We start from the raw sequence: 25560 nt of genomic DNA on the forward strand, positions 1-25560 counted from the left end.
TCCGCCGCGCCGCCCGTCTCCTCGCGAGAGCTCAGCTCTCGCGAGAAGAGATTTGAGCGGCTGGCGGAGCCAATGGTGCTACTGGCGCCAGCATTCAAAAGAGTGCGGGAGCTGAGGCCGAGCTCCGGGCCTCCCCGCGCCCCCGCCCGCTGGGCTGCGGTCTCCCATGGACCTGATCCGGAGCCTTTGCGGGCAGCTGCGGACTCTGGCCGTCACCCTGGACAGCGAGACGGCGCGGCTGCAGCGGGCGCTGGACGGAGAGGACAGCGGTGAGCGAGGCAGGGCCCGCCCTCCGCCGGGCGCGCGGTGTCGGGCGGCGTCTGTGGGCCGGGTCCGCGAGTTACAGCCTCGGCGCTCCCCGGCGCGTGCGAGGGGCTCGCGGGTCAAAGCTCTCCGTCGCCGCGTGCCTCCCGCCGCCGGGGCCCGTCCCCCCCGGGGCCCGTGGCCGGCACAGACGCCGCTCCTCCGTGCTGCTTTTTAGACAACAAGTGCAGCACGATTCTCCACCACCAACGTGTGCGTTAGAGGATTTTGGAAGTTGTTGCCAGAGCAGTTCAGATTTTGAGATTATTTTCTAAGTGTCGTAATTGTAATGTGCCTTAAAACACTGCACCCGGTGGACGCAGACTCCTTTTACTTTCTATCGTGAATAGTTTTCCAGCCATTTTAAACTGTTTTTACTGTGACTGTGAAAACAATATATGTTCATAGCAAAAGTCTGAGATAATGGAAAGGTGAAAGAAGAAGAAATATTTTTCCTGTAAATCCAGCATGAGAAGACACTACTATTAATATTTTAGAAAATTTTCTACCATTCTTTAGCATTGCTCTGTTTTTGATTTTGTTTACATAGTTGAGATTATGCTGGAAGACACAAAATTGTATTAACATTTTTGAATTTTTGATGTATAACTGAATTTGCTTTCCATAAAGCTTGCGCTAATTTACCTTCTTACCACCATATTACCTGTGTACACAAATTCTTTATTTACTTTTGCTTTTACAAGAAAAAAAATGGAATAATTTTTCAGTTCCTGGCCCATATGTATTACAGAAATTATGGAATTGTGATAATTAGAGAAAATGAACACCCATAATTGCCCTTTTATGTGCACAGTGATGAATCTTATTTAAAGGATACAATTCAGTGGATTTTAGTTTATTCACAGAGTTGTGCAACCATCATCACGTGAAGTTCAGATTTTCATCACCCCTAAAAGAGCCCCCTTGGCTGTTAACAGCCACTCGCCATAGTCCTGCCCCCACTCACCACACTGCCTTATGCACCTGTTCATCTACTTTCTGCCTCATAGATTTCCTGTTCTGGACATTTCACATAAATGGAATTGTACAGTACATAGTCTTTTGTGACTGGCTTATTTCACTTAGCGTAACGTCACAAGGTTTATCCATGTTGTGGTAGCACGTATCAGTATTTCATTAGTTTTATTGCTGAATAATATTTCTTTGTATGGATTTACCACATTTTGTTTATCTGTTCAGCAGCTGATGAACACGGGTTGTTTCTGCTTTTTGGCTATTAAGAATAATGCTGCTATAAACATTCATGTGCAAGTTTTTGTGTGAACATAGTGTTTTCAGTTTTCATGGTATACATTTAGAATGGAATTACTGGGTCACATAGTAAAGCTATGTTTAACTTTTTGAGGACTACCAAATTATTCACCAAAGTGGATGCACCCTTGTACATTTCCACCAGCAGTGAATGAGGGTTGCAGTTTCTCCACATCCTCAGCAACATTTGTTGTTGTCTGTCTTTTTGATTATTAGTTATTCTAGTGGGTATGAAGTACAATATCATTGATTTACATTTCCCTAATGAAAACTGGTCAACTTTAACAGGTGGTATAAGAGAAGATCTTGAAAGGAGGCATGTTTTAGAAAAGAGAAATCTTTTCATAAATGGCTTTTACATTATATATGTGGCCAGCTGATTAGTAAGAAGGGTGCGTAAAGGATGCCAGGTCTGCTGGACACTCATGGAAAAGGAGAGTGGATCTTGACCCTTACCTCATGCCACTCACAAAAATCAATTCTAGATGGACTGTAGCTCTAAGTACAAATGGCAAAACAGTAGAACTCTTAGAAGAAAACAAAAGTATTTGTCATGGCAAAGATTTTAAAAATAGAAGCCAAAAAATGCTCACCATAAAGGAAAAAGTTGCTGAGTGAGACTATTCCCTCCTCCCCCCCACCCTGGGCTGAGTGCTGATTATATAGGTATATTCACTTTAAAAGGTCATCAAACTATATACTTATGACTTCTGTACTTTTCTGTATGTTATAGTGTAATAAAAATTTTGAAGAGGGCCTTAACACTTCTCTTTGCAAATGACAGGATATAAATTATAGTATCTACAAAGACTTCATAATTCTAAGAAACTATCCTAAATTATACTTTTTGTTCTTTTTCCTCCTTCCCTTTATTATACTTTTTCCTTTCAATATTCATATTGAAGACTTTGAAGATTATCCAATGAGAGTTTTACATGACCTTCATTCGGAAGTCCGGACTCTAAAGGTATCACTCCTACAGTATTAATTTATCATTTTTATATGGTAATTTAAAAAATCTAAATAGACTTAGTCAGAAGTTAAATTAAAATGTACTTTCTTTCCTCATAAAAGGATGATGTCAGTACTCTTCTTGATAAAGCAAGTTTGGAAAGTCAAGACAGCATTGGTTTCATAAAGGCAACAAAAGTACTGATGAAAAAAAATTCAGTGGATATCATGAAAATAAGAGAGTTTTTCCAGAAGTATGGATATAATCCACGTGCCGAGACAAATCCAGGTGTGAACAACTTGCACTTTATAGCATTTGGTTTAGTATTAAAGAAGGCAGCACGAGGAAGCCTGCTGTGGGCTTGGCCCTGGTTTGCGGTCCTGGCTCTGCCATTCTGTGACATCACCGATCATCCCTTGCACAGCAGTCACTGTGTGCTGGACACAGGGCTGACCAGCGGGCAGGTCAAGGCCATCCTCGCTCTCCTCTGCGAGATGCTGGCTGAGGACCAGCGGTGCTGGACGAAGGAGGGGGCAGGATAAATCTGCACGACTTGAGGCTACTTGGTTCCGTTCTGCCAGTGGACAGCTGAGAGAGCAGCCTTAAGGCAGGCTGTCTCACTTTTCTTGTTCTCAGTTTCTTTCACAGAATGAGAGGTTTGGGGCTATCTAAATTGGTAACATCCTTTTTAGTTCTAAAATTCTAATGAAGGGCAGTATATCATGGGTGTTTAGAGTCAAACTGCCTGAGTTCACATCTCTAATTTACCACTTACTGGCTATGTTACTTTGACCTGTTACTTGACTTTGTACCTCAGCTTCTTGTCTGTAAAGTACCAATGTTTAATAGTATCTACCTCTGAGGTTGCATAAGGATTAAATGAGATAAAATTTGCTTAGAACAGAAACTGCTATGCTCATCACCCAGTGTTCGCTCTTGTTACGGTTACCCCCGTACCTGTGAGTAACTAGCTTCAGCATGCTTCAGGATGATCTTTGTACATAAATAAAGCATTGATTAAATTCACTAAATAGGTATCAGAGGTATATTAAACAGCCCACATAGTGAGATGAAAAGAATTCGGGCAGCTCTGCTGTGAGCAAGTGGGCTTTGGTTACTCAGACACCGGTCCTGCCGGCCACTGCATGTGTGCCCTTGGATGATTTCTCTCAACCGCGTTTCCTCGCTAGTGAGATAGAGATGATAATAGCCCCCCTGAGGGGTAGTAATGATGTAATAAAGTAAAATAACTTTACTTTATTAAACTCATCAGTGACAGCCTTGTGATAAATATAATAGGTTTTCTGTAGTTCTTGCCACATTTCTCAGCATTAACAGAAAGTACAATGCCAAAACAGATCTCAGTGAACCAGCAGCTCTCCCAAGGGCCCAAAGCCAGGAAATCAAGTTATAGCCCCCCACCCCCCCTGTTTTCTTTAAATGGTGCAGCCTTCAGATTTAACGTGCCCTGGCTTCTGCACACAAAACAGTACCCTGTCCCAGTCATTTCAAATCAAACAGAGAAACAAAGAAAGTTTTATCTTCAAGGAAAGTGTGTACCTCTTCACTTCCTTCAATCTGTTGGATCGCTTAGCTGGTCAAGTAAATGTACAGCCTAAATTTATCCCTTTCCTCTGCCTTTGGGCTCAAAAGATTCTGACAAGGATCTATACCAATGTCTGATAGACCCCATTTCAACTATAAACCTTCCTTTAAAACATGGAATAAACAAACAAAAAAGGTTATTATCAGGCTTACAAAAATACATTCCAGTTTATAACAGGAAAAGTACAAATATTTTTTTCTTAAAACGAATGCAGTCCCAGTCTATCCCTTCCCACCCCCTGTCCCCCTGGCAACCACAAGTTTGTATTCTGTCTATGAGTCTGTTTTTTTATTTTGTATTTATGGTTTTTTTTTTTTAGATTCCACATATGAGCGATCTCATATGGTATTTTTCTTTCTCTTTCTGGCTTACTTCACTTAGAATGACATTTCCCAGGGACGTCCATGTTGCTGCAAATGGCGTTATGTTGCCGGTTTTTATGGCTGAATAGTATTCAATTGTATAAATACACCACATCTTCTCTATCCAGTCATCTGTTGATGGACACTTAGGCTGTTTCCATGTCTTGGCTGTTGTAAATAGTGCTGCTGTGAACATTGGGGTGCAGGCGTCTTTTTGAAGTAGGGTTCCTTCTGGACATATGCCCAGGAGCGGGATTCCTGTGTCCTATGGTAAGTCTATTCCTAGTCTTTGAGGCATCTCCGTGCTGTTTTCCACAGCGGCTGACCCAGACTGCACCCCAACCCGCAGTGCGGGAGGGCCCGTTTCCCCACAGACCCCCAGCACTTGTCATTTGTTTCACCCGCTGTTTCTCACACCAAAACTAGCCTTTCTCCTCCTTGAACTCTTTGTTGGCGTTCTAAGTGTCATCTAGATCACTTAGCTCGAACTGAAGTTCCACACCAAGTTCATTCACTGGTGGTGCACCCAGGAAGTGGCAAAGGACTGTGTGAAACAGTACAGTTGTTGGTAAGATTGTCCAGTCCAAAGTGCACGGTGTGGTGGTGAAGCACGTGGGGCCTGGAGTCAGACACAACCTGTTACAGGCTGACAAACTGTCTGTCTCACCAATTTCTCCTATTATTTCTTTCAGCTAGACTTGATACAGGTGTTCCAGACTGAGCATAAACATTTAGATTTGTATCACAGCCTTTCCTTTTACCTTAGCATCTGTAAGTTAGAAATCTAAAGTTATATTAGTATACGTTGTGTTAAATCTATAGTCAATTCCACACTAATTAATGCCATTAAGTGGTAAGATAGCTTCGTAATTTAAGAAAGACGGGTAAATCACATTAACTGAGGAAGTAAGGAAATTGGACTTTAATTTGTGGGCACTGATTTTTCATCTTGTAACATTCTAGTTTACTTCCCTTCTCTAATGCATCATCAAAATGGGAAATGGGTGGACAAGTGGCACATGTCAGAAATTTATTAAGGGGACAATTGAAAATGAGGAGAGGATCAGGACTTTTGCTGACTTGGGACATTTCAAATGGAGCTATTTTATGTGGTTTTAGTATATGACATTTTCTGGTTTGATGTTTGACCAAAACGTGACCTTGATTTTTCCTCCCAGCAGATGAGCAAGAAGTCATTGACTCTAAAGCAGAGGCCACTAAACATGAAAATGTTCAGAAGCCTGATGTGGAGGATGACTTGTCTGGCTCTGCTGTTGCGAGCAGTTCTGTTTCTGAGAAGTCTCCACGCAGTCCCCAGCTTTCAGATTTTGGGCTTGAGCGGTACATGATAGCCCAAGTGCTGCCAAGCCCTCCCCTGGCAGTGACTGGCCGTCAGGAAGAGCCAAAGCTTGTAACTCCCTTTTCCAAACAGTCACTAGCAAAAACTCCAAAATGTGCACTGAAGATGGATGATTTTGAGTGTGTCACTCCTAAATTAGAACACTTCGGTGTCTCTGAATATACTGTGTGTTTAAATGAAGATTATACGATGGGGCTTGAAAGTGTGAGGGATAAAAGGTGAGCAACTTTCTTAAGAGGCACATTTCATCTGACTTTCTAAGTCTTATTTATTGATTTTTCCTAGAAGAAATATGTTTCAGACAATATTTTTCTTCAGAGGTTTTCAGATGCTTCTATTTCACACTTCCCTGAATCACCAATTCCATCAGTTAAGTGCGAGCTGTTAGTTTCCTTGTTACATGATGTAGAAGGAGTGATGAGAGCCCGAAAACAGATGGTACTTGGTAGGATAGAGAAGAGGAGAGAAGAGGGGATAAAGTGACAGGTAAACTACTAAAAATGTGTGATCGATTCGTCTGGAGACCTGGGAGGAGAAGAGGATCTGGGGTGAGTCACAGGTTTCTGTTCTGTTGCTCAGGATGATGCTGGGGAAGAAACGCGCGGGTAAAGGTGATGTGTGTACCGACGGGCTGCTGTTGAGGCGCTCTTAAGCTTAGGCACCTTAATGTGATTTAAAGCTCAGTGGTGAACTTTACGCTAGACTAAAGAGACTGGGAGCGATTGGTGTGGAAAGGGTAATTAAGAGTTACAAGGGAAATGAAAGTACTGTGTAGCCAAGCAGCCAAGCAGCCAGGCGGCATCTGAAGATTGATCTGTACCTTTAAGAGCCATGATTATTAAAGAAGGAAGATAAATGATCAACTCAGAGACGGGAAAAACACCTACAATTCTGGGGAAAAGAGAAGGGAGCAAACACTAAAGATCAGATAAAACGTCATTCCGAAGGACCTGGAAGGGTGGAACTCATGTGTTCAGGAGCTGGTTCTTATTTAAACATAAGTGTAAATGACAAAATTAGGAACTACAGGCTCTTTTTTTCTTTGTTAACCTATTAGAAACACTGTATAGTGTCGTATCGGGAGATTGAGAAAGGTCAGAGAGATGAGAGTGGTTTGAAAATGACACAGAATTATCAAAACAGATTCGAAGCAGAGAACCTGGACAGACCAAAAATCAGAGGAGAAACCTGAGAAAGTTGTCAAAGAACTAGCTCCAGAAGGTTCTGGGCACAGATGGCCTTCTGGATGAGTCCTTTCATAACTTCAAAAAGAGAACATCAAGGTTCCATCTTACATAAAAGTTCTTTTCCTGAGAAGGAAGCACATGTTCCGGTTCAGGTGCCAACACCCAGCCTGGGGACCATGAGACTCAAAGCCCCCTGTGTTGTGCTGCGTCACTGGTGAAGTGGGTGCAGCCGTGCCCACCCGGCCTGCACAGAGTCAGCGGGGTAAATGGATAAAAAGTTGTAAACTGCCTTAAGAGTGGGACACTGTGAAAATAATGATCCTTAAAAAGCAGTGTCAAAAATTTTGAAGTAATAATTAAGAACTGTCACTCTCAGGGGTTTACAAACTATCCCTGCAGCTCAAATGCAGCTTGCTGCCTCTTCTGAATAAGGTTTTATAGGAATAACAGACCCAAAAATGTTATTTTTCCTAAAACTAGAATAAAAGAGAAAACTGTGGTTTAGTTTGAGATTGATCCACCCTTGATACTGACACAAAGCACAGAGAAGGAAACTATGGCCTAATCTAATTGTGAATATAGATGTAAAAATCCCAAATAAAATACTCACAAATTGAATTCAACAGAATGTTAAAACTTTAATGGACGACTTCCCCGTTAAGCTTATCCCAGGAATGCAAAGATAGTTTTAATATTTGGGAACTCATAAAATACATCATTTCTATGATTCAATAAGAAAAAAAAGTAGAAAATCTCAATAGATGTCAGTAAGGAATTTGATAAAATTTGACACTTGTTCTTCATTTAAATGCTTGGTCAAACTCTAAATAAAAGGATACTTTGTTAATAAGATAAACAATATGCGTGGCTAACTCAGTAGCGAGCTGTCACCATTACTGAGCATCGCTCTTGGTGCTCTGGCCAATGTAATGAGACTGGAAATAGAAATAAGTCTTATTCTGATATACTTCCAGGCTGTTTTGTACTTGGGCAACTCGAGAAAATCGCCTCTAAACTTTCTAGAAACAGGGAAGGAGTAGCTCAGAGGTAGAGCACATGCTCAGCACACGTGAGGTCCTGGGTTCAATCCCCAGCACCTCCATTAAATAAATAAATAAACCTAATCATGTGCCCCACCGCCAAACATAAAAACAAAAATTAAAGTTTCTAGAAATAATAAAAGTTCAAGAAGGAGGCTGATCTAAGATGTATTTTATATAGCTTTAAGATAACCATTTAAAATAGTATACTTTCCTGTATTGATAACTAATTGGTAAGTATAGTGGAAAAAGTCGTTCAGATGTGCAACAAAAAAGTAAAATACCCCTGCCAGTTGTATGTGAAAGTCCGTATGATTAAAACCATTAAATATTTCTGAATTGTATTAAGGGGAAATTAGGATGAAAAAAGATACCATATTCCTGAATAGAATGACTGGATATTATTAAGATATTACATCAAGTTAATTTAGTGATGTCATACAATTACAACAAAACTTCTGGGGATTTTTTTTAAGGTGGAGGGTAAGGGATATTTGACAAGATTATTCTAAAATTATTCAGAAGAATATAAAGTGAAGGTAGCTAAGACAATAATGAAAGCCAGCAGTAATGAGGGACTTGACCTACCAGTTACAAAAATGCACAGAGCTACAGTGAGTGGAACAGTGTCAGTCGTGACAGAATGGGCCGGAGCAGGAGCAGAACAGCCCGGAAGCAGCCTCTAACTCCCAGAAGAATTTTACACTGAAGGTGTTTTTGAAGTATGGATGATTCAGTAGGTTACGCTTGGGCCCCTGGTTAATTGGACCATCTTACGGTTTTCAGAGGCACTTTTCTTTATAACTGTTTCAGACGTCTGGGTCATTGGCTGGAACAACCTTAGTAAGATGACAAGATCAGTCAGTTCAGTCTGAAAAATGACAGGTTCTTAATCTACTGGTATAAAATTCCACTTTACGATTTTGAAGCTGTGAGCTATCCAATTTCTATATTTGAACTATGAGTCGAACTCATGGCTTTCTATAAGTGAGGGATTGTAAACCCACTTGTAAGTCAAAACCATCAATACAACATGGTTCTTAACCTTTTCTGAGCCATGGATCTTAACATTTGCAAACAAAAAAAGGTTTGTTCCATGGGACTCCTGCTCTGTGAGATATAAAGGACTGTTCGTCCAGACTTGATGGTATACAGTAAGATTAAACTTTTTCCAGGGGTTTAATATTAACTTCTTTTTTAAACTTACCATTTCCCTGTGAATTGCACCAGGGAGGAGGCCGCAGAAACAGAGCCAGTGACCAGCGATAACTTCTTTGCCACTCCCAGCCTTGTCACGCGGCCTCTGGAAGAAAGCGGTAAGTGTACAAATCAAGTTATTTCTCAGCTGTGCTCCTTCCAGACTGCCTTTGTACAAAAACGGGCCCCAGCACCTTAGCCGTGCAAAGAGCCTTCTGCGTCTTCTTGGCCCACAATACTGTGTGAGTCACAGGAAGCACCCTTCTGTTCATGTTGAGCACGATTTCATACAAGAGGAATATAAATTTCTGGTATGTTTTTCATACTCTTCCTGATTATATTTTGTATTTGTCAGCTTGTTTGTTTTCAACATTTTACCTTAAAACATATAAATGTATATTCATTCACCAATCTTGCTATAGAGCCAGTAAATAGCTTTTAGAGTTTTAACTTAGCTTCAGCCCATTGACTAGAGTTCTACATTATCTTCCTTACATAAGCCACACCCAGAATACATCTGCTCTCTTCAAATTTGGGGTTTTTTTAATAGTACAAGAAATTAAAATTATTTTCATGTTGTGTTTTCATATTTGTCCCAGCAAACATGAAAACTGGTTTTCATGCAAATATAAAAAAATCCTAGAGTTTTATTAGTTTCTTCGAATAATGTTTTTTATTAATGAAAGTAGATTTATTTAGGGAGACACACATTCCATAGGCCGAATATGGTTAGTCTCCGAAGGGAGAGCCGCCCCAGGGCGTGGGGTTGTCTTGCAAAGTGAGAGCAGTCTAAATAATTATTTTTAATTGTCTGACCTTATACCAAATTTAGTGGCAGATTTTTTAAAATAACTTGTCAGATTTTTCCAAAGCTTTGGGCATATTTTCAGGAAAACTCTTTTTGTGCTAATTTCACTGACTTGTTATTAAATTAACAAGTACTGTTGGCAGAAACAGAATTGAAAAAATACAACTGATTCATAGGAAACTTAGAGCTCAACTTGCAGGAAAGAGCACAGCTCTATTAAATAGAGGCCTTTTTTTTTTAAAGAGAAGGATTGAACTGCTACCTCACACCTTACTCAGAAATCAATTCCCAGCGGACCGTAAACTTTTCTCAAAATGATAAAGAGTATCTTGATGCCTTCTGAAGGGGGTGGAGTTTTAAAGACGCGTACTGACCGAAGTCCTTCAGCGCACTTGAGCAGTGTATTTTATGGCAGGAATGGAATGCTTTGGTTTATCCGTTAGTAATTGATTAAGTGAAGGCTTGTTAAGAGATTTTTCTGTTGTTTTAGTTTGACCCTATGATGATACTAAAGGATCATCATTACCATTTTTATGGTCTAAACTTAATAAAACGTAGTGCTTACCATTGCTTCCTATATCCCATCGTTCCTCCTGGGTTTGGTTTTCTTCTTGTTAAAGAAGGTTCTTTCCGAGACGTTACTTCCAGCCTGTGTGAAGTGGCCTCTAGTTTTGTATGTCAGGTCACTCATTCTTGAGTGATGACTGAGCTAGAGAGAAACCACCAGGCTGGCAGCTTGTTTTCCTTGAATGTTTGAAAGAAGGTGTCCCGCTGCGACCTGGTGTCCGTTGCTCCTGTGAGCAGGGTGCTGCTCGTCTGCTCAGCTCTCCGTAGGAAATCTGTCCTCTCTCCCTGCAGCCTCTAAGGTTTTTGTCTTTATCTTTGATGGTCTGCATTTCTCTGCAATATATGTGTATGTTTGTTTTTATATATTATGTTTAGAATTTGGTGTGTTTTTTTAAGCTAAGGACTCATGTGCTTAATTCTGAAAATTCTCCAACATTCTCTCTTTAATAATATTACCTCCCTCTTGATTCCTCAGTTTTTTTCCCTGAATCTCCTGTGAGACATATTTCAGCCCGTTACCCCTCGGCCTTTTTGGTTTGTTAGCTTCTCTTAGGTGTTTTTTTTCCCTTTCTCTGCACTGCTTTGTGCTTTAGTTAGCGCCTTCTTCCGATTTGCTATTTCTCAGAGTCTGAATTATTATTGCAATCCATTGATTGAATTTTTTACTCCAGTGACTACATTTTGTTTCATACTTTTTCCTTTCAGATGTGACTGTTCCTTTTTTTCTGTATATATTTTCTGTTAGGATTTCTGTGCCTTCATTTACCTCTTTGAACACTTTAAAACACGTATCTGAAAGACCATGGTATTGGTTCTCCTGTTTACTGCCCTGATTCTCCTTGACTGTGACGTCGTCCTCAGATTAAGCCACCGTATTCAGTGGGAGCCCCGTGCGCCGGGGGTGTCGGGCCCCAGCCAGGGCCCCAAGGGCGCACCAACTGCAGACGAGTTTTCAGGTTAGCTGCTGGCTCGGGATCTCTGCGCCAGACATGGGGGGCTCAGAACCCACAGCTCCACATGGTGTGGACCTGATATTCCGACTTCTCAGTATTCTTCCAAAGACGCTCCCGTTTTCTAGCCTGCTTTCATCCTGTCCCCTGGAGCCAGTGCCAGTGGGCTGACACTTTCTAGTCCCTGGTTTACAGCCTCACCGCTCTTCCGGGCGCTCAGGCTCATGTGTGGTGTCCGTCTCCGGTTCTCACGCAGCAGAGCTGGTGCCCTCGGCCCCTGCTCTGCTTGTCTTAAAACCCCAAGTGTGGAGGTGTCTGCTTGGAAGTGTCAGATTAAATAGATGTTAACATCTTGCTACATTGGCTTCAAATCTTTTTTTTTTAAATTAATATTATACATAAAGCTAAACTCCCAGCCCCACGCCAGTATTCCCCTTCCCCCCCAAAATAACAATTACCCTAAAATATAGTTGTGTTGTTGTAAGGTTTCACGGAAGTGGCAATATCCAATTCATGTTCTTTTGTCTCATGCCTTTTTCAATCAACAGTATGTTTTCTGCAGTAATCTGTGTAAATCCAGTTCATCCATTTTCGTTGTGAAGCAGTATTCCATTGTATGAAAAAGCCGTATCGTATTTATTCATTTGCTTATTAAGGGACAGTTAAATTGCTTGTATTTATTTGTTTTGTACCGTTACAGGCAGTGCTCTGGCTAAACTGTCCCTTGTACACCTGTATTTCTCACATCTTGGAGTAGAATTTCTAAATCAAAGGGGAAGCACATCTTCGCTTATTCTGGAGAATGCTAAGCGGCCCCCGTACAGTGGCCGTTCTTGTGACGCTGCTTTCAGTCACAGAGCTTTAGAGTGAAGTCCTAGGGTCTTGGGGGGCAAGCAACCTTCTCACCATCTTTCTCCTCCTTTTTCTTCAGAAATTTGATTTTCTCATAAAGGTCTTCTGTAGATTTTAAAAGATGTTTATGTGTTGATCTTGTCTTCCTTGTTGCTGTTACAAAGAATACCCTTTTTCAAATATGCTTCTGTTTGTTGATTTTATAGAATAACTGTTCATGGTTGCATATTGCGCTTGGACCTTGCAACCTTGCCAACTTCCACTAGTGCTAATGATAATTAGATGTGTGGTATGACACCTTTGTTTTCCTGTCCAGTCAAGTACACTGTACTTATAATTTAGTAAGTTATTAATAATAAAGTGCACAAACTATATGGGCAGAGACTATAACATAAAAGTTAAAATCTTTATTTCAACTTCATTTTCATGCCCCTGCATGTGTCTTCTAGATGCTGAGTGTTCCCAGTCTCCCTTGGCACCTACATTCTGCACTCCCGGTTTGAAAGTCCCTTCTACAAAGGACAGCACAGCTTTGGTAAATTTCCATGAACTTGAAACACTAATCTTTTTCCTAGTGAATCACATACGCTGTTTCCAGGCTCAGTCTAAAAAACGTAGACTGATGCAGTCTTTGGGAGTGTATTTACAGTGTTTCTGGAGGGTTCTTTAACAGCATATATCAAGAACTTTAAATTTTTTGTTTTGCCCTTATCAATACTGCAGTTTCTTCCTCTATAACTTCCTTGTTATAAATCTTTGTCCCAATGTGCCTTCATAACTTTTACCTGTGTCAATTTATTAAGGCACATTGGGACAAAGATTTACAACAAGGAAGTTATAGAGGAAGAAGCTGCACTATTGATATGGGCAGAACATGGGGACAGTCAGTCAAATGATAAAGGGGAGTGAAGTATATTAAGGTGAATCCGTTAAGATCTAGTGCCATGTGACGGGCATATGTTTTGAAAAACAGATAAGAACATACAGAAAGAACGTTTTCAAGAAACATTTAATGATAAAATGATTTATCTGTATATATAGACATACACATGTGCCCACATACACCTGTATTTTATTTTATGGAAAAGGAAACACACCAAAATGTGGTTATCTGTGGGTGATAGATTTATGGGTGATTTTTATTCTTTTTTCCCCAGTTTTTCCCAGTAAACAAATTTACTATCTAATCAAAACCTCATCCCTTTTTAAAGTCAATATGAACACAAAACAACCAGCCTGGCAGGCTGGATCATCCAGAGCAGCGATAGAAATGTCCTGTGATGTGTGTCCAGTGTGGTAGCTAGCTCCTGAGGACATAAAATGTGACTAGTGCACCTGAGGAACCAGTTCTCAGTTTTTCCAAGTGTTGTTAAATTAAAATTAGATGTCAGCAGCGCCACGTGACTCGCGGTAATCCACTGCTAATATTCCTGCTCGCGCGGAAGGCACGCCCCGCCTCGTCCCCTCTGACCTCAGGGAGCCGCGCCAGGGCAGCGTTGAGGGAGCCGCTTTCTCCCCGCTGGGAGTGAGGGCAGCGCCCATCCGTGCTATGCCTCTTGTCTGGCCCAGGTTGGTGTGGCCTGAGTCTGGGTGGTGAATCGCCTGGATCTGGGGTTCAGTCAACGAGTTTGCTTAGCTTTCCCACGAAGCTCAGCCTAGGGTAATGAAGACGGTACCTGGTCCTCCGTACGCCATCTTTGTGTTCCTGATTGTATTTAGTCCTCGGTCAGGGAAGCAGGGGTCATTTTGGGGCCTACTTAGAAACCCCAACAGAACTAACAGTTGACTAGCAATTTTTATTTACTCTGTCACTTTATACCATCATACTTTAATGGTTTCTTTTTATTCAATAGGTGTCCACAAGTGACCCACCGTCAGAGACAAACAGCTCAGCAGGTGGTTTGGAAGTGAAAGACCGCGCGCCGCTGGTTTCGACCTCAGACATGCGCTTTGAGGGCTTCGCGGACCCCCCTTCTCCCACGATTTCCTCCTACGAGAACCTGCTCCGGACGCCCACCCCGCCGGAAGTAACTGCAATCCCAGATGACATTCGCCAGGTTATCTTTCTAGACGTCTTTTTCTGTTGGGCTAATGTGCTGGTTTGGACCTAAACCTAAGTTCTGGGCTGTCAGGCCCTCCGAAAACCACCTGGCGAAGGCTCTTCAGAGCTGGGCACCAGCTAGTGGCGGTGTCGTTCTCTGTGCCCTCATGAGGCATCTTCTCTTCACGTCCTGTTCTGAAACGTGTTGCGATACTTTCTAGTCATTGTTCAGTGGCGATCACCACGTTGGCCCGCCTCCCTCGGTGCTTCCCTCAGAGTCAGAAATGTCACCCTTACGGCGACTGAGGGTCCGAGTACAGGAGTCACTGTATCGGTGTCTATTGGACTTGACACATCCTGGACCTCAGCTGGAGAAATGCTGGTTTAAATATGTTCGATGTCTGATTCTATGTACAGTGTAATTTGCTGGCAGTCTGCTGCTGATTTATAACAACTGCCAACTCTAGTGAATAACCACCAGCCAGATTGTCTGAGCACCATGCTCCCACCCCGCAAATACGGCCGTAGGGTGGGCGGGTGTAACTTAACTGGGTGCAGCTCTTAATAACCATCCGGGAAACCCTCCTAGCTTACAGAGAGCTAAGAGGAGGGTCAGCTGTGTGGGAAAACACCCATGTGCCATTGGCACGGACTCGTCCTAAGGTCAGTCCGGTGTTTGTTACCCTCTCTCTGTCTCCACTTCCCTGGCATCGTCATAAACAGGGGGAAGGAGCTCGCTCTGCCTGTGGCATCCTGTGTTTCCAGTTTGCCGTGGTGGTCCTGCTCTCTGATTTCTACATGAAGGAGGGGAACCTTGTACTTCACTGTCACCTCTTTGGGAAAAGCTCACGGCTGACATTTCAGATTCTTGTCTTTCTAAGCTTTAGAGCTGATGCGCTTTCTTTTGAGCGATTATCTCGCTGCTTCCTGTCTGTGTTTTCTGAACGTCGTTATCGAGCCTCGCTTTGCTCTCGGGAGGCTCCCGTTAACCTCGGGGTGCACTTCAGCAGGCTTCAGAAACCAAGCCTCAGCACCCAAGGTAAACTTCTGAAATCACCATCTTCTCTGTGCTGCTGAAATCTCAGACTGCTTCAAGTAAGCCACAGCTTCAGATTTTCCTTGGCTTTCCTTGAATGTTTTATAACACCTTCCAAGCTGACATTACATTGTTCACAGGACTAGATAAAAAGGAATTTGCTTTGTTTTAGATTCTATCAAAGTACAACTCAAACCTCGCTACTCCAGTGGCAGTTAAAGCGGTGCCGCCCAGCAGAGGGCTCCTTCCTCGACACGAAGGGCAGAACGTCCGGGATGCTGGCAACAAGGAGAACTGGTGAACGTGAGTGTGCCCACCCCAGAGGAGCGCGTTCTTTGAGGACAGCATTTGGAAATTCACGTCTGAATGGCAGTGAACATTCCTCCTTGACATGTGCCGGCTTCAGGCAACATCCCCTTGGTACCACGCCCGTGATTCCTGTGTCTCCGACTCCCACACCGGCATGTTCAGTGATGCCACGGGGAACCTGTTCCCAGCTATTCTAGAAGCATAAACTAGATGGTTGCGTGTTGTGTCATTTGTTTTGTTGGTGGCTATTAAGTAGACTTAGTTGATACTTTTTATTTGTATCTTTCCACAGAAGCTGCGGTGGGGCCCTCCTTCCATTACGGATGAAGCGAAGCTGCACCCCACCCCCCACACCTTCCCCTTTTTAAAAACCAGTTCATATTAAAGATGAGAAAGGACACTGGTAGCCTAGTTTGCTTTTGATTCTGTTTGGTTCAGTTTGGTTGCGTTTAACCCCAGTTGTCAGTGTGTAGCTCAGTTACTCAGTTCTGAAAGGTCATTACTGTTTCACTGATCTCACATTTCCCTTGTCTAATGGACCAGAATGATATAAGTGATATTAGGAAGCAGGACAAACAGTCTTTAAAATCTCACTGTTACCGTCTGCTGCTCAGATGTGGCCACCGTCAGTCCTCAGGCTGGATGCCTGTCGCGTGGCTGGAGCCGGCCCCTTGCCCTGCCCTCGTCTCCTCTCGTGACTGTCTCCAGGTCTCTTCCTCCCATTTCAGCAGTGCTCTTTCAAGACAGTGCTGTTCACAGGTGACAGCTTCGATTACTCTAGGGAAAGAGGGACTCACATGCCTAGGGAACGGCACTGTAACAGGCCTCAGACACTCGGAGTCGGGCCCACGCTGTGTCTGTTCTGTCCTCTCAAACCCCTCTCCCCAGCACGTGGCTGTGACCCCTCCGGTCCAGAGGCCCAACAAGGTCCCGCAGGACCCTCTCTGCTCTGTGGCCTCCAGAGCCGGCCCCTCGCTTCTGGCAGCCCTGCCCGTCGAGCCTGGCGGCCTCCCGATCTCCGCGCAGCTGCAGAGTGGTTTTCCCTGGTGACACTCGTGACAGCACTGTTGGCAGACCACATTACGGCCAGTGCGGAAGGGGGACCTGGCGTGTCGAGGAGACAGTTAGAGACATGAGCAGAAACAGGTGACGAGGGGCTCCCGTGGCTCAGCTTCGGGGAAGCTGACGCACGAGATCGCCCTTTCACATTGTGCCCTGAGAGTCATGTGCTCTCTTCACTTTGTCAGAAAATCGGCACTAAAACAGAACAACTTCCTCTTTGTTCTAGGAATTACTATGCAGTTATAATTATTTTTTGCTAAATTTCACGTAAAATTTGAGATACTTAATTTTTCAAGGTAAGCCCTGGTCCACCTTGTGTTTGTGGCAGCCTTGTCCACTGTTTACCGTCGTTCTGTGTCCGCAGGTCCACAGGGCTGGCGAGGTTGGTGGAGGGAGCGAGTCCATTCAGGGTGTGCCGAGGCCTGAATCCTGGAGTTCTCGTTTCAGCAGGTGGAAAGAGGCAGACGAATCTGGCAGAGAAGACTGAAAAGACGCCAGTGAAGCAGGCAGAGGATGCTTCAAGGAGAGTGACCGATCCCATCAGCGCTGCTGAGAGCCCAAGAGGAAGGAAGACGGCGTCTCCTCTGGGCTTGGCGGAGCTGATGTTACGGACAGCACTGAGGCGTTCTGCCGGCGCGCTGGGCACATAGGTCCGGGCAGGAGACGGAGGTGAGGCCGCAAAGACGATGACTGTACCTTGGCAAAAACGTACAACGCAGAGGACAACTTTACGGGGCAAGGACCAGTGTAGCTGGGTGGGAGCCAGCTTGCAGTGAGCTGAGGACAAAAGGCACTATTTTTGGAAACAGCTGTTTCAACTCATCTATTGTTGGCTGTGCACCTAGGTTCACAGCTGCTGTGGGCGGTTACTCACAGCGGGTCTCAGTTTCACCTTGAGGGGAGACCGCGGTCACTGAACCTCAGTGGTGAAGGTTAGATGCCATCAGCCCGGGCGGGGCTCCGCACAGCTCAGCACTCTGTAATTAGCAGCTCAGTTTGTGTGCTGCCTTCTCAGTTTCACAAAAACCAAGTTTGGAATTTGTGTTTGAATAGAAAAAGGTGGGCTGAGTTCAGCTCTATTTAAGAACAGTTGAAATCTTAAGAGAACTTTAAGCCTAGCCTAGCCGGACAGTTTGCCTGCTTTCTCTCCCCTTCGCACCTGCCCCTTAGACGCACACACACACACACAAAGCTAATGCCTGAAACATCACCTGCGCTGACGGCTACTCTGGGTGTAAAAATTAACTGATCTTAACTGACCCCCTGTCGAGGACCTGCTGAGTAACTGAAAATGCCAAGTCCCCGCACGGTGAGAACGGGCGGTGCACGTGCCCCGGCTCCCACTCCAGGTGGGAGGTGCTGCATGATGAGCCGAGCTGGTGCTGCCGCGGGGACCGGTCTCTGCCTGAGCACAGTCGGTTACTCACCCAAAGCCACGCTGGCCACAGCCAGAGAGGTACGTGAGGACCAAGGACAAGTGTTTTGCTTTGTAGCTCTCTATGCAGTGATAAACTGCTTTTGGTGAAGTTTGCGATCTTTAAAGGAAAAATTCCATGTCGGGACATAGAGATGCCAGCAGATACATGAAAAGGCGCTCAACATCACTCATCAGGGAAATTCACGTCAAAACCAGAGATACCACCACCCGCATGTCAGGTGGGCTGCCATCAAAAAGACCACAGGTAGGTGTTGGTGAGGATGTGGAGAAGAGCTGTCTGCAACCCCACATTCACTACGATATTGTTTACAACAGCCATGATGTAAACAGCCTTAAGTGTCCATGGGGGGGGTGAATGGATAAACACGCTGTGAGACACACACGATGGAACATTCAGCCATTAAAAAAGAAAGAAATCTTGCCATTAGCAACAATATGGATGGACCTTGAGTGCATTATGTTGCATGAAAATTAGGCAAATACCACATTTTCTCCCTTATATGTAGAATCTGAAAAAACAAAGCCAAACCAAACTCACAGATACAGAGGACAGACTGGTGGTTATTAAAGGGGAGGGGAGTTTGGGGGGACAAGAAGGGTGAAGGGGTTCAACTGTCCGGTGGCAGGTGCTAACTGGACTTACTGTGGTAGTCAATTTGTAGTCGGTTTATTCTGTGCACCTGAAACTAATACGTTGTTATGTACCCGTTTTACCTTAAAAAAATAGAATTCCTTGTTGGAACCAAGCAAATAAACCACTTTATATTGAACTAGTGGGAGAATAACCTGGCAAACCCCCAGCGTAGGAGTTCACACCATCATGAAAAGTTAGCCGAGAAAGTCCTTATCTGAGTTCCTGCCTTCCTGATCTGCACTGTACATCTTCTCCACAAATAGGAAGGTAATCACAGCTCCTCTTCAAAAAAAAACACGTTTAAGTGAATTTTATGAACTAAGGTTTGAGGCAAACTGCAGGGGAGACAGGTGCCAGAGCTGGGAGCCAGGCTCCTCTCTGCCATCTGCTGACTGCACAGGGACCCCCAATTCCATAATCACTAGATTTTAAAACAGCATCAAATTACTTTAATTTTCCTTTGCTAGGATATTTGCTAGTACATATTTTTCATTTTGGAATACACGTTTTCAAAATGTCCTACTGTACTGAACTAAAGGTGACTGAGATCGTCACACCGCACTGTTACACACTGCACAGCGAGGCTGCACCTGCCGCGGGAGCCAGGCCGCCCTGACTGAAGTCCAGCTTGGGACTAACATTTGTTCCCTACGTGACAGGCACTATTCTACCCCCTTAGCAAACATTTGTCGCAATCCTACGGGCTGTTTCCTCCATTTTACAAACTAAAAAAAAAAAACAAAGACTCAAGTAACTTGTCCGAGGTGGCTACTGCTGCAACCAGATATAAATGTCCAGCCCAACTGGTTTGAACCAGTCCACACTCTGCCTCCCAGGTCAGACCTCAGGTACGCCCCACCCCTCAAGGCTCCTGACAGGGTATAGGCGCCCCACTCTCACCCCGACCTGCTCCCTGGCCCTAAGAGTCCCCTTTTGTGCCCCCCCCTTCGTCTCCAGGCAACCCTCCACCCTCACGTCAGTCTGTGCTAACCCTTGTTCCTCTACATGAGTCCTGCCCTCAAAGTGCCCTTTTCTCCCCATTCTTAGAACATGAAAAGGCGTCACTGTGGCACCGGTTCTCCTTGCCTCTAACTGGCAGACACTGTCCCGTGGTTCAGGCGGGCCCATCTCTCCCCACGGCTCCCCTTCCCGACTCCAGGCTCCCGCGATGACGGACCCCCATGGTGTCCTTGTTCTGCCCACCTGGGCTTAAACACACCCAACTCCATTACTCAGGAAAGCCCCAACAGAGTTCAACCCTGCCCCAGGCCCTAGAATTTTCACACTCAAGTTGACTGCAACATATATTTAACAATACAGTTTTACATAGAATGCTAAGAGCACTTTTCTTCATATTTTACAGAACTTGAAACATAAGGACTTTCTATTAACATTCATACCATAGCAAAGCCAAGTCTAATTGCTAAATAGATGCATTACAATTTGTTTAGTTTAAAGGCTTAATGGCAATAAGGGGGGAGGAGAAAGCAGTTTATTTTACATAACTGAATGAAAAATAAATTCAAGAAATAGCAAATAAAATTTAATATGGTCGCATGCGTCCCGAAGGAGGTGGTGCCCGATTTGGGGGGGTGATCGCTATGTCCAAGTAGTCTCCTATTTGGAACTTCTGTGACTGCAGGGTCATGGAGTCATCCGTCCCCTTCCTCCCAGACATGGTGCTGCCGATCTCCTTGACTCTGCGGGGAAGAGGCCAGCGGTTAGCGGAGGACAGTCACTGAAACCTAAGCGCTGCCGAGTGCACGTGGGCCGGGCTGCTCCGGAGCTGTGCTGTCAGGACCGCACTAACCCCAAGCAGGCATCAAGACAGTCCAGGGTCCTCCCGCCCATTGAGGAGGTTCAATAGAGGGGTTATCTAACCGGTAAAACATGCCCAAACCAAAGAGGTCACTGCAGGAATTAGAAATGAAGCCACCTACCTATACCCGGGCCTTTTAAGATCCGTGAAAACAATTGCAAAATTGAAGTGTGTGCCCTTCTTCCTAGCCTCTGGGTAGACTTCTTTCACTAAACTAGTCAGTTCTTTCAAGGTTGCGTCCATCCTGAATATTTTTTAAAAAAAAGACATTGTATTATTAACATAAGGTTAATCAGCAATAATACGACAAGGATACTGACACACAACGGGTTAATTACACGTGTCTCAATTACAACTTACGTTAGAAACGTCTACAGTTGAGTAAATTCTGAGGCACCTAGTAACACTGCCTGCCCCCAGATATTCCCCTGACCATCCTCAGTGTCCGAAACTTGATGAATTAAGGTCAGACTGCTAGTATGCTGAAGGGACTTCAGAATTAGGCATGCTGTCTTTTGCTGCTATGTAACATCTTACTGGCCTACTAGTCCAAATTAATCCAAGTTCTTAAAATAGTTGTTCTTCATTATTTCTAAGACACATACTTTCCCCACATTTTAGCATCTCTGAAATTGGAATGCATCTCAGAATCAGTGTGATAGAAAAGCATTTTCATAAAGATGTGCAGTGTTTTCCTTTCGAAGATTGACTGATGAGTTTTACAATAGACGGAGTCAAAATCAATGAAACACATGGAACTCTACACTAAGCTTGGCCTCCTCTCAACATATATTCCTGCGCTGACAGTGTCCATCTGACTCAGAACTCAGTATAGTCCCTTGAGCTAATACGGCACAGTCTGGAAAAATCTTCCAAAATATAAGCGTCCTGGAAACACAGCAAACTAGTCTAAGTTCCTGTACTGTTTTTCTTTCATGATAACTGGGAATATGAAAGGGGGGACTTGGAACTTGAAGCACCGCCGCCTGACATGCTGTGTGGTGACACACGGAGGCAGGGCGCCTGTGAAGATGGGAGAGCTCTACTGTGTAGCACAGAGCAGGGAATCCAGCATCCAAGACACCGCTCAGCTTCACCTCCGCACCCACTGACACCTCTCCACCTCGTCACATTCAAGCAGAACCTCGGCTCCAACTGCACGAGTGAAACCACCTGTGATGACCACGGCGTCTCTGCTCTCCACCACCGCCGCCTCCATGCCTGCAACAGAGCTCAGCAGTGCCCCCCAGTGTGCCCCGTTTCACCACCAAAGCCACCACCACCCGCCAGTCGCCCGTCTGCAGCCCGCTGTCTCTAACCTCTAAAGGCAGATCAGATCTGTACTTTCTCCATCCCACCATCACAGCTTCAGTCCAACCTCTCATTATTCAAATCTTTGTATGTTGCCTTCAGTTCACCTCAGTGTTTCTTCTGCCTGATACGCTGACGTTTACTCTGTTATCAGTTATTCCCTGGTACACAGTATGCACTTACGACGTGTGCCAGAAAGGATTCTTCCTTCCTAGCAACATTCTCCAGAGTGTCTGCTTGAGGAGTGTGGTCACACCCTGTTATCAGTTCTGACATGGCTGAGGACTGTCTTCCCAGACCAATGGTTGGGAATGTTGCTCTCCAACCACGAGCCTCAAGCATGACGAACGTAAGACTCCCCCGGGTTGAAGTCTTTGCTGGGTGACCATGAGGGTTAACTTTATGTGCCAATTTTGAGAAGCACAGCCCAGTTCATAGGTGTTGTGTCAGGTAGATAGGATTAAAGTCTACACGAGATTTTTAAAGGAGATTATCCTAGATAATCTGCGTAAATCTCAATCTGAGTGGGCCTCAATCAGTGGAAAAGACGCACTTTCAAGACTTCCCTGAACAAATTTCAGCAGCTTATGCTGGAGAGTTCTGGACTGCCCTTCCTGGTGGCCTGCCCCACAGCTGAGGTCTTAGGTGCCTAGGCCGTCCCCACAATTGTGTAAATCAATTTTCTGTAATAAATCTCTTCATATATATCTCCTACTGGTCTGTTTTTCTGGTTGAACCCTGTTACAGTCACCTAGATAATTCTCTTCCAATAAACAACCTGCTTAGCGCCCACCCAAGCGCAGGATATACTTGCTCCTGCGGCGTGCCTGTGGGTGCTCCCCCAGCTCCGCACAGCACTCTGGACTCTGGCAAACTCAGCAAGCTTCTGCTGTGCTCCTGTGGACGCCACTCCTTTCCGTCGACTTGTCTTCGGGCTGCCCCTCAGTCTCCTTCTGCAAACGGTGAGTTCCCAAGGCTGTTAACCAGTCTCCCCTCGTTAGAGCTTCGGGAGCGGCGGCAGGCTGAGCTACCCCTCCGTGACCACGTTGTCTCTCTGTCTTCTCTGCCACCATTTTGAGGTATGATATAATGTTGTCTTTCCTTGTTTGGTCGCAGTTTGTGGACAGGACTTTTTGTAATTTCTTTCCTGATTGAGAGTACAGGTCCGTGGAACAATCCCACCCTGCCATCTCCACCCAAAGTCTTACTTAGTATTTATTCATCTGCCTTCTCTCCCAGGTTGAGTTCACTCTAGGGAGGGGCAGTACCTTCTTTATACCCTTAGGGTCTAAGCAAAGCACCTGGCAAATAGGAAGTGTTAATTTGATGGAGAAAATAAAGACATAATCTCTGAACAGAGGTTCAAGTTAATCACCAATCTATTAGTAACAGCTCTTCCCTACAAGCTAAATCAAGCTTCCTGAGCTGTTATCCTGGAATAATACTGAACTAGACTCAAACTACTACATGCAGAAATTTAATAAGTACCTCCAAAGAGAGAAATGAGGTTCCAATATTTAAAGAACTGAATTCTAGTACACTGGGTTTACAATTAAAATTACACCCCTTCTTAGGAATGTAAAAGGCTGTATGTAGAACAGTTTAGCAGTTCCTCAAAAACTTAAAACCCAGGAGTGACCATGTACAATAGAGCGATCTCATTTCTGGGTACATACTCAAAAGATACTTATGCACCCACGTTCATAGCAGCATGATTCACAATAGCTGAAAGGTGGAAACAGCCTCCAATGTCCATCAACAGACAAGTGGACAAACAAAACTGCATAACCAGACAATGAAATATTACTCAGCCGTAAGGAAGAATTAAGTCCTGTTACATACCACAACGTGGATGAACCTTAAAAAACGTAAGTGAAATAAGCCAGACACAAAAGGATGAATCTGATGAGTCCACTTACATGAAATGCCTAAAACAGGCAAATTCAGAGACCTAAAGCAGAGTAGTGTCTAGCAAGGACTGGGGGGAGGGAGGAATCCTCACCGTTACTGCTTACTGGTACAGAATTTCTTCTAGGGAGAACTTAAAACTTTTGGAAACAGATATTGGTAGTGGTTGCACAATGTGAATATACTGAATGCCACCAAGTGGTGCACTTAAACAGTTAAAATGGCACATGCCACATGTACTTTACATAACAGATAAAAAATTTTTTAACATACACCTTTTAAGGCTACTAAAAAGCCATTATGTCAAACCAAGGACTTACATGCAGCTTGCTGTATGTAACAGTCCTAATCAGACGTGGGGTAAGGAAGGTCCACTTAACAGGGAAACACCCAACCGCAGGTCTTCAGGCAACACATCAAAAGCTTATCCACTAAGCACCACATCAGAACACCGGGGTTTGCTTTCGTGATGCTGTGGCACCTAAGGCTTGGTACTACGTGGACGTGCTCTCCGGATGGCAAACCTCACTCAATAGCACCACATATTCGACCACGAGCCCCTCAGGGGCGGCCACCGCGTCTTAACGACCCAGCAGCCAGAACAGCGAGGAACCTCGGGTCACTTCCTTACAACCCCAGAGTTTTCGCACTAAACGTAGAAGCGCCCCAAGAGGAGCGAACACCCGCTCCCCGACCAGCTGAGACCGCTAACTTCCCGCGAGCTGCGCCCAAAGGCCCCGGCGGAAGGGGGGCTGCAAACGCGCGGACGGGCCCTCAGCGGCCCAGGGACTCCCGCCCGCCCCGGCCCCGGCCCCGGCCCCGCCTCACCAGGTGTAGATCTGCAGCTCGCTGGACGGCACGTTCCCGCGGGAGAACTCGTCCATGCGGTGGTGGCGGCCGTTGTTGGTGGTGAACACGCGCAGCAGCAGCGGGCAGGTCTGCGGGGCGGGAGGCGGCGGGAGTCAGGCGGCGGCGAGCGCGGCCGCCCCTCCCTTCCCTTCCCCGCGAAGCGCCGCCGCCCCCGCCCCAGGCCCCCTCCGCCTCTCCTAGCCCGCACCTTCTCCCGATCGATGGGCTTCTCCGGCTCCTTCTTGATTTCCTCCTGGGTAACGCGCGACTCCACCGCCATCTTCCTTCTGCGGCCCGCGAGACGCTCGCTCTGACCTCCGACCCCCGCCGCGAGCATGAGAACCACAGTTCTCGCGAGGAGAGGCTCGAGATTTTATAGAAGACCGGCGTGGGGGCGGGGCGTCCCCGGCGCAGGCGCACTAGGCGGCACGGAGCCCGCGGGGCGCGCCTGCGCGCTGCGTGCGGAGAAAAAGGCGGGCGCCGGCAAGCGGGTCGCTGCGAGGCGGTGGCGTCGGTAGCCAGCCTGAGAGCTCGCGCGCTGAGGGAGGGAACCGAGGACCGCGGACGGCGGGGTGCGGAAGGTAAGCGAGCGCGCGAGCGTTCTGGAGTGGAGTGGGCTGCCTTCATGGCCGGTGGCCAGGGCTGCGTGACCCGACGGGCGCCAAGCAGAAAAGGCTGGAAAGTCTGACGAGATTAG

At 45.3% G+C, this 25560-nt stretch overlaps 2 protein-coding genes across 3 annotated transcripts; one reads left to right on the forward strand and one right to left on the reverse strand.

Moving 5' to 3' along the window:
- The first annotated feature begins 43 nt into the window (after window positions 1–43).
- SKA3 (spindle and kinetochore associated complex subunit 3) lies at window positions 44–16253 on the forward strand. Of its 2 annotated transcripts, none has more exons than XM_032496482.1 (9): window positions 44–269; window positions 2481–2542; window positions 2650–2815; window positions 5674–6073; window positions 9313–9398; window positions 12906–12991; window positions 14310–14513; window positions 15706–15836; window positions 16135–16253. In XM_032496482.1, the coding sequence occupies exons 1-8, from the start codon at window positions 167–169 to the stop codon at window positions 15832–15834; spliced, it is 1236 nt and encodes a 411-aa protein (XP_032352373.1). In that variant the 5' UTR covers window positions 44–166; the 3' UTR covers window positions 15835–15836; window positions 16135–16253. The 2 variants fall into 2 exon arrangements, with proteins under 2 accessions (XP_032352373.1, XP_032352375.1); XM_032496484.1 differs by having other exon boundaries at window positions 5677–6073.
- A 4014-nt stretch (window positions 16254–20267) lies between these two features.
- On the reverse strand, window positions 20268–25231 carry SAP18 (Sin3A associated protein 18). The gene is made up of 4 exons (XM_032496494.1): window positions 25072–25231; window positions 24843–24952; window positions 20917–21039; window positions 20268–20676 (listed from the first exon to the last, which is right to left on the reverse strand). Exons 1-4 carry the CDS (start codon window positions 25198–25200, stop codon window positions 20520–20522), a joined length of 519 nt encoding a protein of 172 aa, XP_032352385.1. The 5' UTR covers window positions 25201–25231; the 3' UTR covers window positions 20268–20519.
- Window positions 25232–25560: the final 329 nt, after the last annotated feature.

The sequence above is a fragment of the Camelus ferus genome, chromosome 14, assembly GCF_009834535.1.
Source record: "Camelus ferus isolate YT-003-E chromosome 14, BCGSAC_Cfer_1.0, whole genome shotgun sequence".
Classification (NCBI taxonomy): domain Eukaryota; kingdom Metazoa; phylum Chordata; class Mammalia; order Artiodactyla; family Camelidae; genus Camelus; species Camelus ferus.

Bases quoted from the DNA above. Each gene is read 5' to 3' on its own strand.
- SAP18 (XM_032496494.1), bottom strand. From the start codon at position 25,200: ATGCTCGCGGCGGGGGTCGGAGGTCAGAGCGAGCGTCTCGCGGGCCGC. The intron at 21,040-24,842 runs GTGAGGCGGGGC...AAAAATATTCAG, and splicing joins GAGCTGCAGATCTACACCTG to GATGGACGCAACCTTGAAAG. The intron at 20,677-20,916 runs GTAGGTGGCTTC...TCTTCCCCGCAG, and splicing joins CTTAAAAGGCCCGGGTATAG to AGTCAAGGAGATCGGCAGCA.
- SKA3 (XM_032496482.1), top strand. From the start codon at position 167: ATGGACCTGATCCGGAGCCTTTGCGGGCAGCTGCGGACTCTGGCCGTC. The intron at 2,543-2,649 runs GTATCACTCCTA...TCCTCATAAAAG, and splicing joins CGGAAGTCCGGACTCTAAAG to GATGATGTCAGTACTCTTCT. The intron at 6,074-9,312 runs GTGAGCAACTTT...GAATTGCACCAG, and splicing joins GAAAGTGTGAGGGATAAAAG to GGAGGAGGCCGCAGAAACAG.